At 36.1% G+C, this 16397-nt stretch overlaps 1 protein-coding gene across 1 annotated transcript in view; it reads right to left on the bottom strand.

Annotated features, from left to right (window-relative positions):
- The window catches only part of DIAPH3 (diaphanous related formin 3), a 455761-nt gene that overhangs the window by 229728 nt on the left and 209636 nt on the right, over positions 1–16397 (bottom strand). The window contains exons 18-19 of the mRNA XM_053916803.2: positions 9166–9261; positions 3067–3161 (exon numbers count right to left, since the gene is read on the bottom strand). Of these exons, the coding sequence (XP_053772778.1) occupies positions 3067–3161; positions 9166–9261 (191 nt within the window). The remainder of the gene's footprint in view (positions 1–3066; positions 3162–9165; positions 9262–16397) is intronic.

Consider the following 16397-nt stretch of genomic DNA (forward strand, 5'->3'; position numbering starts at 1 on the left):
GAGAGAGGGGAAGGGACGGAGAAAGAGAGGGAGAGAAATATCAATGTATGGTTGCTTCTCACATGCCACCTACTGGGGACCTGACCTGCAACCCAGGCATGTGCCCTGACTGGGAATTGAACTGGTGACCCTTTGATCTGCAGCCCATGCTCAATCCACTGCCAGGCTATTTATATTTTCTTATACCAGCCAGGCTATTTATATTTTCTTATACCAGCCAGGCTATTTATATTTTCTTATAATCATTCTAGTTGACAGTTGGATTATTTGAATTATTTATTACACCAGGCTTCTAAATTTCTTCAGCACTCTATATGATCATCCAATCCCCTTGAATATTTTCAGTTAATATATAATTAAACTTTAATTTCTCAGCAGAAATTTTTCACTTCTGCCCTTTTCCATATCCACACCGTACTCAACCTATGAGTGCCCTAACCTCCACACATACACGTACCTAGCACGCCCCTAACACATTAGGTAGTCCTATAACTATCGTAAATCAGCTATGTTTGTCCTGTATTTAAAATACGTGTGTGTGTGTGTGTATAATCTCTCTTGCCACACTGTCGCTTCTATAAAGGTAAAGTGTGTGTTCGAGCCCCACACAGTGCCCGCACATGGCGAGCATGCACACACACACACAGAGCTGAATCAATAAAGACTGATGGAACAAAGCTAAATGGTTAAAGAATCAGGTGGGAAAATGACATCAATGCTAACGTGTTGTTATGCATGAATAAATAAATAGATCAATAAATAAACCAAAATGAGGTCATGATTTGGAAGGTTTTGAAGTGAACAAAACCTACCAAAACAGTAATTACTGCAAAGCAATGCTCATTCCCTATCCTGTTCAACACAGGCAGTTTTTCACTTTAAAAATATGTCACCATAAGGAACATATAATTAAAATAAAAAAAAACTTCAAATAGCATGAAATTCTTGTTTTTTTAATGACTATAGCATATGTCATTATGCTGTGAAAACTTTGCATATGTCCAAACTAAAGTTTTAAATTTTAAATTCGTAAGACTGGCTTTATTTTAGGAAGTATGCTAGGCAGGATAATGACCCAACCTCCCCCACGATGTCCACAACTGATCCCCAGAACCCGTAAAAATGCTAGGTTATGTGACATAGAGAATTCTTTCAACTGACCCTGAAACAGGAAGATTATCCTGGCTTATCTGGATGTACCCAAAGTAATCGTACATAAAGGTCTTTAGAAGTGGAAGGGGGAGACAGCAATCAAGCGAGCGGGAGGTATAACTATGAACGAAAGACAGAGAGATGCAACACTGCGGACTTGGAAGATAAAGAACTGTGCCCATGAGGCAAGGAAGGAAGCAGCCATGGGAACTGGAAAAGACAAAATATAAATATATATTAAATATAAATGTATATATTAAATGTAAATACATATATATATATTAAATATATGTATCCGAGTCCGGCACAAATAACACTCCTTGTTTATTACAAAATTTTTTATTACAAAATCATAGGCATGTAATTCTGTAACACAGCAATATCACACTCAAGCACACCATATGACATTTTAGGTGAAATGTTCAAATTAAAACTATAAATTATTACACCCATATGACTACCCTCCCAACCACACTCAAGCAGGCCTTCCTTCTGCCGGAACCTGTGTGTACATGAAACAAAGTCTTCCCCAAAGTCTGTGGGAAGAAAACCAAGTCTGCCAACCCTTTGACTTAGGGACACAAGACCTAGGCCAGGCTTCTGTTCCATAGGAACCTATGATAATACATATTCGTGTAATTTAAAGCCACTAAATTTGTGGTAAATTGTTGCAGTAGTAATAGAAAATTAATATATTAATAAGCTATATGGAACTTAATGCTCATTACACACGAATTTCAAATGCAAATAATTGTCTTTCCATCTCTATACAGCAAAAGCCACATGATCACCCAAACCATTTGTGTAAGCAAGTTAAAAGCTACTCCATGAATATTTAACAAATGCATTATAAAAAATATGAACATGTATAAAGTAGAAAAATTGTAAGAAACTTGAAATCAATTAAGAACAAGGCACACGCAAAATCAACAATTAACAAAGACAAAATTCCAGTGAAAAGAAACTGTTAAAGAAAAAGTATTTAAACAAAAATTGTTGAATTATGTAGATTATGTCTCAGAGACTCACAGCACAAATCACTAATGAGATTATATTCCCATCATATTTAGAAGACAGGATAGGAGAGGCAAAACCAAGAACAAATCTTAATGCTACAATTTACTGATGAATTAAAATATTTAGAACAATTTTAATTACTTGTCGAGACAACAAATAATCCTTATTTTCTTTTTATTGCTAAAACATCATTTTTCTTCCATTGTAAAAATAAAAGATAGTCAACTGAAGATGTCATCCTCTTGCTATATAATTTGTGATTTGTTTCTCCAACTTTAAATTCTATCCAGATATGCTCTATGTGGAATTGGGCAAGTAACTCTGGCACCACACTAGCATTTCTTAAAAAATACCATGAATTGAATCCATTTAAAAAATCTTCCAGTCTTCTAAATGAATTCAAAACACTATGCAACCTATCTGCGGTATTCATAGCACACATGACTCCGGTAGGGATTGTTAGTAAGGTTACTCTAAAGGAAGAGGCATCTCCCTCAGTCTTTTATATTAAATAATAATACAACTTCCTAAGACATATAAGCCTAAGAAAAACACATTGTGCAAAGATTATACAAGTAAATTTAAGTTAACATATTACTAGTCTTAAATGTCATAAACACAAAAATGTAAAATTAAACAACCTGGTTTTCAGAAAACAGTCAATTAAAACAACTGAAATATAATTATTTTGATAGTATTATATTTTGTTTGCACTTAAGCGAACATTCGGAGTTTTATCTCCTGGCACTGCCAACGTTGGGCTAAAACTAATTATGCAGCAATGATTTTCCACTTGGATGATTTGGTTTAAGAATTTTGCTTCACTTACAGATTTCTGTTTAATGAGAAGCTTTGCAATGAAATGTTGGAATTTAAGCTCTCTGCCCGTTAGTTTACCTGGATCATAGACTCTGCCAACTGTGTTTCATCCACTTCCAATATCATCATTTTGATTTCTTCATATGGCACCCGAAAAGAGCTCAGGAAGATTGCTGAAAGCAGGGGGGCGGGGGGGAGGGTGGTGTTCATAAAGAATAAGGTAAGAAAAGAGTTTAAGATGTAGATCTATATGTAAAATCAAAAATATTTCATAAAACAAGATATCGTAAAACACAATAAAATTACTGTGAGAGAAACTTTATTAGCACATTTTATACTTCTCTAGTTTTAGAACTATATCATTATCCTGATTCTGAGATCGATTGATTATTAATGCATAGTTATTAGCTTATCATAGGAATGGTGGCAACTTTCAAGTGATGAAAAATAAAGTATATTTGGTTCTGGCTGGTGTGGCTCAGTGGACTGAGTGTCAGCCTGTGAACCAAAGGGTCGCTGGTTCGATTCCCAGTCTAGGTCCCATGGCTGGGTTGCAGGCGAGGTCCCCAGTAGGGGGTGAGTGAAAGGCAACCACACATTGGTGTTTCTCTCCCTCTCTTTCTCCAGCCCTTCCCCTCTCTAAAAATAAATAAAATCTTAAAAAACTAATATTAAAAAAATAAAGTATATTTGGTTCACCTTAAAAATAACACATTACAAAGAAAAGTACCACAAAACCCCAGTATGTGCATGTAATATTTGTTATAGAATGTGTGTTGTCAACTTGTGTAATATCTTCTAGCCCTACAGAATAGTTCAGAAAAAATACTTTAAGAAAACTGCTTACAACACTAACACTTTTACAAGTTATAGTAATATTTTACTGTTCGGAAATATTACAGACATTATGCCAGAGAACTACCTTTTGCATGTAACTAATGCTTAAATATCCAATATTAGAAAAAAAATTTTCATGGAAAACTATCCAAATGAATTATATGGGATAATATGTTATTACTGAGAATTCCAACATTATTTACTTCATTTCTGACACTCCATAGATCTAGTGTTAAAAAAATCTTCCCCAAAGCTATTGCAGTATATAAGGACACTTTCACAGCATCAGAGTCAATGTTTCGGCTGTTCTCCCTTATTCTACTGTTACTCTTTCCTCTCTCCTGTGACAAATGTCACTTTTTGAATATACTTAGATCTTGCTAGCCAATAGCCCACTAATTTATTTTATATACTGAACTATTTTTCATAAGGCTCAGAAAATATGATCCACGTCTTTCTTAGAGTAAGGCTGTATTCCAGATTCCCAAGGATCCCACGTATCACCCACACCTGAATAACCAAGTCACCGCCTATGTTCTTATCACTAGCTTCACTCCCACACCTCGGAACTCAGACAGTCGTGAGTCTGGGAATAGTGCTAGAAATTGTCTATAAAATGTGGATCTGTATAATCCTTAAAGTCCCAAGAACAAGGTGGAATAAAGGATTTAAATGAAACTATAACGGAATTATAAAAGGATAAACCTATAATAGATATTAGAAAGCACAAAAATATGATAAATATATACTCTTGAAGAGTAATCAATGAATAATTGATGGGACAGTCATGTGCATCATGTACAAAACAAGATGCAAATGACTGTAGAATTAAATGTAAATATCAGCAACAGAAAGGAATACTAAAAGAAATTTAGCATAGCAAATTAGCTCTTCTGTGGTTACAGAAGAACTTCTTAATCATAAAAACCAATGGAAAACATATACTAAGACTGATATCTGACAACTAGAAAGAAAAACACTCCTGTCAAAGTACTCATACTTAAAACAATTAAAAAGCAAGGAAGTTGAAAGGAGAAACCTGCTTCAAATTCACAGAGCACTCGTTTACCTTCATTTAGATTACCGTGAGGTCCGAATAGAAAAGTGGGCAAAATGGGTGTAAACTCAATTAAAAGAATAAGAAAAATATGACCCAAATAAATGTAACATGCTAAACCTCAGGAGTAAGCAAACTGAGAACACAAATTGTAGATCCCTTAAAATTATTGATTCCATTTGAGAAACAATAAATTCCACTCAGGAAATCTAGTCTATGGAAACAACAAACAACATGCAGAGAAGACTGTGTCATTAAATAAAGTAATCAAAAGGACAGAATTCCTCTGAGGCATAATATAGTAATTGAGAAAGAAACCATAGTTTTATATTTTATGCAGTAAGGCAAAGTAGTGAGATACTTTAAAAAAAGAGATGTAAAAAAATATTTTTAAATCTTAATACTATGTGTATTTCTGAGCTGTCCTGAAAGTAAGAAAAGCATAACCTGTGATAAAATAAGTATTTAAAGAAATGAAAGAAAAGTTTGAAACATTAGGCAGAAAAATAATACAATACTAAAAAGAAACAAATTGATTTAAGGGAAAAAAGTCAAACTGTTAGAAATCATAAATATAAATAAAACTACTGAAATACCAAGTAAACATATGAGTTAGACATCAGATGAAGAGAAAATTCCTGACATGAAAGACCACAAAAGAAGCTACCCAAAGTATAACATAAAGAGATGGGAAAATACAAGACACAGAAGATTAGTAAAGATAACTAAAAGCTATCTACCTAGAGTTCCAAAAGAAAATTACAAAAAGAACAGGAAATAAACATATATGAAGAGAAAATATCAGAGAATTTTCCATATTTAAAGAGACACAAAACATCCAACCAAGGAGGTTCAACAAATTTCAAACATAATTTTTTTAAAGCCACACAAGATAGGCTCTTATAAATCATGAAGCATTTGGGAGGCTGGAGAGCAGGGACAGGCAAGCACTGACGGTGGAAGGGCACACTGGTGCAGCCAGAGAACAGGTATGTATTTGGAGCAGGGGTCACCACACATTTTCTGTAAAGAGCCACACAGTAAATATTTATGGTCTGTGAGCTCTACAGTCTCTGTCACAGCTACTCAACTCTGCTATTGTAGCGCAAAAGCAGCCATAAACAATGTGGAAATACATGTGTTGGCTAAGGTCCAACAAAACCTTGTTTTAAAAATTGGGCATTGGACGAGATTTAGCCTAAGGACCATAGTGTGCCACCCACTGCCGCTGTAACACCCAAAATGGGAAACCCCAATTCAACCAAGCATTGACTGAGCAAAGTAAGACATTCAAAATTTACATACTTTATTCCTTTACCTCTTCTATACTTATAATTCATCCACTTCTTTCAGGTATTATTCCATAATTAAAATAGTAGACACATTGAACCTATATTTAGAAAGACTGAGCTATGGTTTTTTTTAAATAGTTTATGAATAAATTCTTTTGTGGAAAATACTTGCTATAACTAAGGGCAAAAAAAGAAAAAGAACTGAAAATGGCCTAATGCATAAATTCAAAAGACAGAATAGACTTTAATTGTTTTAATATCTTAAAAAGTTACTGAAAATAATGGGACTCAATGAAAGCCTCCAAAAGATCCATTAAAATTAATATTTTAACTAACATGCATCTCACCCTTCAAAACGTGATTTATATGGACTCCAGTGGGAAGCTCTGTGCTCAGGGAAGGGGTGTAAAGTGTGCAGATTTCGGAACCAGGCACACTTGTCTCCTGACAGGGGACTTACAAATACTTATACCTTTATATTATTAATTTGCAGATTTCTAGGTTCCCCCGAGAAACCTAACATTCCCTCTGCAAAGTCTGCTAAAGCACATGGACCCTGCCAATCTCCTGAGCTTTCTCCTGATCCTAGAATGGCTGGAATTCTGTCTTTGTTCTGGACCCAGAGTCTTTGCCAAAACATTTATGAACTCAAAATACAGGGAACCTCACCCAACTTTTAATAAGCAGGTAAATAAATGAGTGATTTTTAGATCCTTTCCTCAAATTTCTATAGAATATTTCAAATAAGGGAAATCTAAGAAAAACTGTCTTATATTTCTAAGTGACAAGATAAAGTCTTGTCACTATCATGACTCTTCTCAGAATTCAGTATCTCAAAAGACCAAATTTTTCATAGACAAAAAACAGCTGTGAATCAAACTATAATTATAGCAAAGATTTTAAGCCTTCTAAAGCTTCTTAAAGCTTAACTCATAACATGTGGTGTAGTCAGAGAGGGCTGAATAATATAGAATGGATTATATCATAATATGGCAGTATAAATTCTGGACCTTTTGATCTTATACTTTAAAACATGATTAACAATTAAGTGAATAGGTATATATCCTCTAGCAAAAGCAAACAAAACAGTATCCTGTTCAATGACAATACAATTTTGTTATCCCTAAATAGGAATAGTTACACACCTACTGGACATTTTCAGAATAAGCCACCTTATTCAAGTCACTGAACTGCTACACCCACCAGATTCCCCACCAACAATGGCCACGCTACTACCTATGTCATGGGTTGTTCTAAAAGACTGAAGGGCAAAATACAGAACTAGCACATTCAGGTAATCAGTAATTACTATTATAATTAAATTTAAGATCTACTTAGTACATGCTCTATAATATATAAATAATACTAAAGTCCAACAAATCACATATTCAACTTCAAGATGAAATATATAAGCTAACTTATCATGGCTGAACCATCTGAAAAGCACTCTATGCAAAATGGTACCTCTCTGGGACCCATCACAAGGCTATTTATAGAGTCAAGACTAGGAATCTGTAATTCAGGTCATGGGCATTTTTAAAGAAAATAACCATCTCTTTCAGATCACAAAACTTTTTGACATTATCTAAGTTAATAATGCTTTAAACTGAGACCATGTTCCTTTAAGGAGGAAAATTCCCTGAAATATCTGTATTAGGTAATAGTCCCCAAAACTGTGGTGGTCTAAACACAAAACAAAAATAAATAAAAGATTTCTAATTGAGACTACATGTCCATCACACCCTTCTGAAAGACAGGGCTTGCTTACTTATGATCCGCCCATCGGGACGATGGGCACCATTCTGACTGCCATTCTGGGTGAATGGAGAGAGCACTGGAGCTTCTCCCACAGCAATTAAATGCTTCCACACGAAAACTACCTCGTCTCCACTTCCACTGTCATTGGCCCAAGCAAGTCACATGGTCGACACCTAACTGGAAAGAGGCAGGGATGTGCAATCAACTTGTGGACAGAATAAAGAACTATGTGCTGGCCAACAGCATTAATGTCTACACACTTTTATGGGGATCTCGGCAGCCTACACTGAAGAAAAGGGATGGCCCTCCATCACCCCTGTGACTGTGGAAGGAAGGAGGTTCCTGAACTTTCACAAGAGGAGGGTATTCTCTGCCTTTTGTACACACAGCCTTAACTCCCTCTTTAATCGGTGGCATCGACCTTTACGCTCTCAACAAAAAAAATTCTGTTCTAATACTTGCTAAAAGCTTACCTGAGGCAAATAATAATTGAAAGGCAGATTAAAAAGCCATGTTAACCCTACCTCTAGGTTCTCCACATTACATCCCACTTGCACCATCAGGAAGTAATATGTACAGATAGTATCTTATTTCCAAGCGGAACTATCTTTGATGCATTTAAGCAGCAGTTAGAAATGAGTTAGAAGCAAAACTATCTTCTCCCACAGTAATTCAGTCAGGAAGACAATTCAATACTAAGTATTTAGCTCCTTATAACAGTAATTAAATCTAAAATACTTCCAGTCAGTACTTTTGAGGAAAGGCTTTGAACTGTTCAGATAGAATAATGAAATTCATTTTACTCATCATTCCTTATTTCCATTAATATTACAACCTCCTTTATGTGTGATCAAGTATTACAAGTGGTAGATTCAGAGGTATAAAAGAAATAACCCAGTCCAAATTTATTTCAAAATAAGTCATCACTTACTTCTTTAATTCTTTGTTTATATACTTAAAAAAGAGAACTTAAAGGGTAGGGTTTTTTTTTCTTCCAGTTATGGGAGGTATATTTTCATTCTGAATCCTTTTCTTAGTTTTATTTTACAAAATGCCTTAATCTTTCAAAGAATTCAAACCACAGGTCACCTAAAGGAAAGTTGTCTTTGAATTTATTACGCAAATTATAAAAATAACAAAATAAAAAACAAGTCATAAAGAAAATGAAATAACTTAAAGAAACCACCTCTGGTGTATTTTACTGACTTAATAGTATTAAAATATTATACTTACAAAGGTTCTGGGCAACTTTAGAATCTAGAAATTTAAGTTCTTTAATTTTTTTTTTAAGAGCTTTCTTCTCTTCACAATCTTCCTCTTCTCTTCTCTCTGTAAAACCAAGGAAAGACCCGTGTCAGGGGCAATAATAAGGCACTGAGCTGCTAGAGGGCAGGACGTGAATGTTCTATCATCAAAAATCTGAAAAAGACACAAAGCTTTTAAGTCACATAGTTATAAAAATAATTAAATAATAGATATCCCAAGACCTAACCTATTCCAGATAGGCACTGGTGGCTCTTATATGAGAAAAACTACTAAGACTAAATATTTGAAGGTCTAAGAGGGAAAACAAAAATAAATCTAATGTGTGCTATGAAAACCAATAGCATCGAGTGCAAGAATAATTACAGTTAGCTCATTTGAACAGTACACGAGATACAATTATTAAATATATATAAGTTACACTTAGGATGGGTGAGGAAGTTAGCTCGAAGAGTGTGAAACAAACACAAGTACACAGCTGTTTTATGTCTGATACCCCATGCTTATTTAAAAATATAGCTCAAACAAAACTGGAACAGTAGGCTATTTACAATTTGTTATCCAAATGCTTGAAAAAAAGTCAAATTTTGATACTCAGATTATTTTATCTGAGTGTTTTAAGATCAACAATTGCACTTAACCTCTCTATCCTTGGAAACAAACAAACGAAGAAACGAGTCATGCTACGCAACTATACGTGACCTGCAGTTACAGCACAGCAGGGGAGGGTCCTGGTGAACGGCTGGGACTAATAAAGAGATCCTGTCACTTTTCTGTTGTGACACGGCCAGTGCCTCAAATTAACATCAGTCATCTTACAACACTGGGGTCTTGGTAACAACGAATAACGGAGCCAAGTTTTTAATTAGATATGCACAAATAAATCACTAATGTTGAGGGAAAAATAAGTTAAAAAAAGCATCTTCGTATCTGTAAGGATGGCACATTATAATTATGTGACTTTTAATATCAGAAAAGCATATTGTAATTACATGTTTTGGTATATAATGTGAGACAGGAGTCAAATGTCACAGTTTTCATAATTTTTATTAACTAATAACCTCTGTATCATTTTATGCATGATCACCAATCTTTCTCAACTGATTTGACATTACACTTTCATCCTATACTGGTTTGTCTCAGGTCCTAATTCTGTTGCATCGTTCTATGCACTTCTGTGTTACTATTACTCTGTCTTAGGTACTGTTAATTAACACCTCATTAATTGGCTGTTCAAACTTTTCTTCCTTTTCTAAATTTTCTTCACTTTTCTTACTCATTTCTTTTTTCCATGTGAACTTTACAGTGATTTGAAAGTTCCAAAAATAAAATTGATTTGAATTGTATTTCAATTTTTAAAGTATTTGTAAATAGATTAGAGGGATTTGATATGTTGACAATGATCAAACTTCCCAATCCATGAACACATGTGTCTAAAATTATTCAACTTAACACAGGCAACCTACATAGTTAGTGTTAGCTGTAGTAAATATGTCTAAATTACACTTTTACATATCTGGGGGTGGTGTTGGTTAATTCTACTTTTTATTCACTGTACTTTGTAACCAGTTACTGCTGGAATATAGGAACTTTGCTGAATTTTGCATACATGTTTTATAATCAGTGGCTGTACTTATTCTTTCACTCAAATAAGATATATGTATTGATCACCATCTAAAAGGGTCTGTGCTGGGTGATACAGACATGGCACTAGACACAACAGAGACACCTGACCTCAGAGATTTTAAGAACCAAGAGAGGTAAACACAAAGTAAACGGCAATTACAATACATAAACACATCTGTAATGTTTTGGGAAAAATCACAGAATAAAGAACAGACCCTTACCCCATACTTGTCAGGAAGAGTCTTCACAGAATAAACAATATCTAATCGAGAGGTTTCAAGAGAAAAGGAGATAGGCAGTGAGAAGGGAGGAAGGTCCTAATAATGGCAGAATAGAGATTGAAGGTCAGAAAAGTGCAAGAACATGAAGGACACAGAAAGAAGTGAGGATAATGAGCAGAGAAGACTGAATGGAAGCAAATGACACCAGACACTAATGGGGCGCCACAGCGTGCAAGGCCTTCTAAACCAGGCTAAGAAGTGTGGGTTTCATGCTCCAAGCTCTGAGGAAACACTTAAGGTGTTAAGTATGTGAGAAACATCAAAATCATTGCATTTTAGGAAAAACTCAGCTGTTGAAGGTGAATAAAGTGACAGAAGTAATTCATGGTGGAAGGCAAGACAGAAGGGAGAGACGGTAGTCCAAATGGCAGTAAAGGGAACCCTCACCTAGCACAGTGGCAACTGGATGGAGAGAAGGGGTGAGTTCCAAAAGTAGAATCCAGCCCATACCTGTCTCCTGAATTCCACACCTGAATATTCAACTGCCTACTCTCAACATCTCTACCTTGATGTCTAATGAGCATCTTCAATTTGACATGTCCCAACCCCCCCACACACACACACACAGCCCTCCACACCTACTCTCCCAACAGTTCTCATGTCTGAAAACTCTCTTGTTGCAATTTTGGGGAGCAAAAAGCTTTAAGTCATCCTCCTTTCCCTCCAAACCACATTCAATCCCGTCAGTGAATCCAGCCAATTATAACTACAAAACATTCACTAAAATCAGCACTCCTCACCATCTCCCTGGCTACTGCTTGTCCGCTGTTTGTGGCTACCATCCTTTTTCACCTGGACCACACTGCATCTCCCACTAGCAGGCTTGACAACTGCAGTCTCTTCACTACAATGCAGAAGAATCCTGCTAAACCTTAATGGAAAACCACACCCTCACTGCCTTTTATAGCTACCCCCAACATGCTCCCCACCCCTGTATTCCCTATTACCAGCATTCTTACCCTGTTTTCGTCTTCCAAATCACCTACTCCTCACACATCGTAAATATGACAGTCTCTCTTCCACTATTAGAAAACAAGTCCCTTAAAAATAGAAACTTTGTTCACTATTCCACTTGTAGCACCAAGAATAAGGCCTGGGATACAGCAGGTGCTCAATAAATGTGTGTGAGATGTATGTATGTATGTATGTTTGTGTGTAAGTAAGTATATATGAGCCTGCAAAATAAATGGGAAAAAAGGGGGCACTGAGGTTGCTTAAACAACCAGGTAGATGATGCAGCTGTTTGTTTAATTCAAAAGTAAATGAGCAATAGGTTTGAACTAGTCCAATTTCAAACGTGCTTAGTTTGAGGGGCTCTCATAAACGTACACGGTGATGCACAAGAGGCAGCCAGACGTAGACTGGAAAAGAGATATCTAGAATGGAGATACATACACTACCCGCCCTGTTAGTTACTCCAGTCCCCGTCAGAGGTTTCCTGGGCCCTAGCAAATGATGACATGTGTATTTCCTTACTTCAAGTATTTAAAAATTTTCCTTGACTTATTTATTCGTTAAAAGTTTCAGATGAAGGCTAAAAATATTTATATTAGTGGACTTTGTCTCCTTAGTGTAACTAAGTGGCCATTCTCTACTTTTTATAAAATGTATATATTTTATTTCCTTATCTCTGTCACCTAGAGAGGGGCAGATTCTAATTTTTCACCAGTTTATTTCTCAACTCCAGTATCCTTTCACTTTGACACATTTTTTAGTCTACCTAAAGAAAAAAGTCAAAGAATCTAGTAACCTTTAACTTTAGCATTTGCTGAGTATCTATTAGGCATAGCATTGAACACTTTCTTGAATAGTTCTCATAATAATCATGTTCCTACCATTATCATCATCATACTAACAATGAGAAAAATAATGCTTAGGTTAAGTAAATTTATAAGCAACAGATCCAATAAAAGAATTTAAAATCACTAGACTCTGATGCTAATGTTCTTTCCACTAATTATGAAATATATTACATGTCACATTTTTAAAAAAAGTACACCTAGCAATATTGAACACTTCAACTTCCCAATTAGAGACAAAAGCAATTTTAACCAATTCTGCCCTTTTTAAAAAACGACAAATTAGACTTTTGCTGAGTTTAATGTATCAGCATACCAATAATGCAATGAAATTATGTTTTTTTTTTCCTTCTCTTCTCTTCTACCACATAGTCAAAGGATGGTGGGGGAAAAGATGGAACTGACATAGTGAGCAGAACATGGACAAAGGCATAAGTTTTCCAAGAAAAACAAAAAACAAGGTAGATAATAATTTTATTGATATGAAACAAGAAAATCAGTCTATTATCCAAATGAAATGATTTGGATAAAATCTTTCATATGGAGGAATAATGAAAAATAATGCTGAAAACAAACACAGCCAAGTAATGGACTGCCTCAAATCAGTGGGAAACCAGTGAAAATGTTTATGCAAAGGCCACTGCTAAAGCAGACTAAATGATGGCAATAATAAGAGGATGTATTAAAGAAGAAAAAGAATAAAGGAGAACATTTAGTGGAAATAAAACTTTTCACAAAATCTTATTTCGGTTTCCCATGCTGACAGCATCTCTGTGAAACACTCGCCAGAAGAGAGTGCAGGTCCCTCAGGGAACTCAGACTTGGAATCCAGACGCCAAGGCCTGCGTGCCCCTGCCGGCCGATCCCAGCCACTGAACTGCACTGTGGTTCACATCCTTCCTCTGTGACCTGGGAACGCTGGCCCTCTGAGAGAAGTTACAGGAAATGGACGAACTGACAATTACCTTCCTGTGGCCTTCCCCCACTTCCAGCAGTGACAGAGAAGGGCAAGAATCAGAGTGCCTAACCACAACCCAGGAGCCTACAGGGACAGCGCCTTGTAAGACTCATCCCACACACTGTTGGAGCTCCTCTGTGGGACTGGTTGGGGTGGGGTGGAGGGATGGGGAGAAAATGCAGACAATTGTAACTGAATAAAAAATTTTAAAAAATTTAAAAGAAAAAAGCCAATACACTAAGACACTAGGTTTTTGTAAGTATAAGATGCAACTCTCAATCACAAAGTCAGGTTATTAGTGCCATCTTTACGTGTGATCTAGTCTTTTTGCCATTACAGGTCAACGTGGCATACATGTAGTACCACCTGTGGGCTCAGGCACCCACTAGGAGTCTGGGAACAAACCTGCTGCAGAAAGGACTACTGTTTCAGTGAGTGCGACTAATTGTCTATTCTATTTTTGTTGGTACTTCCTGGTTAAATGTATGTAATGTCCATATTTTTAAAATACTAAACATTTCATTTTTTTCTGGTATTGATTTAGCACAGATGCTATTACATTTTACAGGTTTACAATGAATTACCTTCGTTCATTAGATTTTTTGCACTGGCCTTGAGAGGACAAAAGTATTCCTGATTAAGTGAGCATTCTCTGAGGCACTGATAGAGGCCAGTAAAGTCATCTCAACTACAGAAATAAAGCAAGCATAAATCACAGAGTTAGGAAATGAAAACTGAGGCCTCGTACAAACTTCAATGGGGTAAAAGGTGCGGGCCAGGAGATATTTTAAACTAGAGATCATTTGCACTGTGGTTATTTTTAGTTCTTGCTTTCTAACTATTAAGGTTCAAAGAGACTAATAACGAGTGTCCAAATTTTATATGGTCCAAAGTTTAGAAGCAGATCGGCCCCAGAACATGAAGTTCAATCATCTCATTTTAGTGAGGAGGTAGCCTAGGCAAAGAGAATATGAGTGACTATCCCATAGTCACACAAAGGGCTTGGGGGTGACCGGTCCCCAGACAAGGGCACTGACCATCTTACCACAGGCCCAGAGCATCCTGTGGGGCAGGAAATCTGCATGAGGAAAGTGCTCTGCAACCAAGCACGTAGGAGAAAGTTAACACCACAAGCTCTGACTTTACACTTGACTGAAATTTCCCTTGTTGTACAAGGTCTCTGGCAGAGTTTGTGAGAAGGTGAATGGACCTGGAGGAGGGAAGAGCATGCTTGGTCTCCTGAACACAATGAGCAGGATTTGAAGCTATGGAAGACAAGGAGACACTCCATCTTCACCCAGTACTACCTCTCCAATGGAGGCTCACTTTGCATGCGGTTCCGTTACTCAGGCACACAGTGTGAATGCAGTGTTCTTGGGAATCTGAAGGGTCAGAATTTGAGAATAGCCCAATAGCTGAGAAAGAAAAATAGACTTTTAAGAGTTACCACTAGTAGTGGCTATGATAGAATATGATTTCAAAGAAGATTTAGGCACTTTGAAGGCAGAAAATATGAACTATATAGAAAGAAGTGAAAAATCATCTTTTAAGTAGACAATATCCCCTTGGCAAAATGTCAAAATAATGCTTTGACATTGAAAACCATGATTGTATAAATAGTAATATTCATATCTGATCTGTGAAACACAGTTTTAATATTTCTAGGCACGTAAATAAGTGACTATGTACCTAACCACATAGAAAACACACAGGGAAGAAACAGGCTGCTTTCTACGCAAACGTTAATATATGACTGCCACAGCTAATCAATGTTTTCCTAGCAAAATGATGTCTATTTGGTAATTCCGGGCTCCAAATGACATAACATGTAAGAGTGGCTGAAGGACTAAATAAAGTTCTGTGGAATAGATTATTTCATTTACAACAATCATCAAAAGTATAGTTGATAAATGCATATTTCTCTTTATGTGACATTCTATTTTAGTGGACAGTGTCACAAACCAAATAGTCTTGAAGGACTTTTCTCCACAACTAAAGTCTTACAATGGATAGGAAGAAGAATTTCATTATTTAACAAACCCTTAATTAGGGTTGTTTCTAAATTTTTTTTTTAAACCATTACTACAAGTAGAAAGGGATCACTAGGCATCTCTGGGATATATCCCACAAAAAACTTTGAAAATATACTTCAAAATGACAATGATTTCTACATAGTTGACCCAAAAATATTTGTTTCCCCATCTCTTTATTCCTATATAAAATTTAAAAATTGGTCAAGATATGTTATAAATATAAAAGTGTTTGGTCCTGGCTGGTGTGGCTCAGTGAGCTGAGTGCCAGCCTGTGAACCAAAGGGTTTGCTGTTCAATTCCCAGTCAGGGCCCATGCCTGGGTTGTAGGCCATGCCCCAGTAGGGGGTGTGCAAGAGGTGACCACACATTGATGTTTCTCTCCCTCTCTTCCTCTCTCTCTGAAAATAAATAAGTAAAATCTTAAAAAAAAAATAAAATAAAATGCATATGGTTTTTGCCAGGGCTGGTCAAAAGTGCTGGTAAAGAGCTGTCATCTCCTGCCCCT

Source organism: Desmodus rotundus, chromosome 13, assembly GCF_022682495.2.
Source record: "Desmodus rotundus isolate HL8 chromosome 13, HLdesRot8A.1, whole genome shotgun sequence".
Lineage (NCBI taxonomy): Eukaryota > Metazoa > Chordata > Mammalia > Chiroptera > Phyllostomidae > Desmodus > Desmodus rotundus.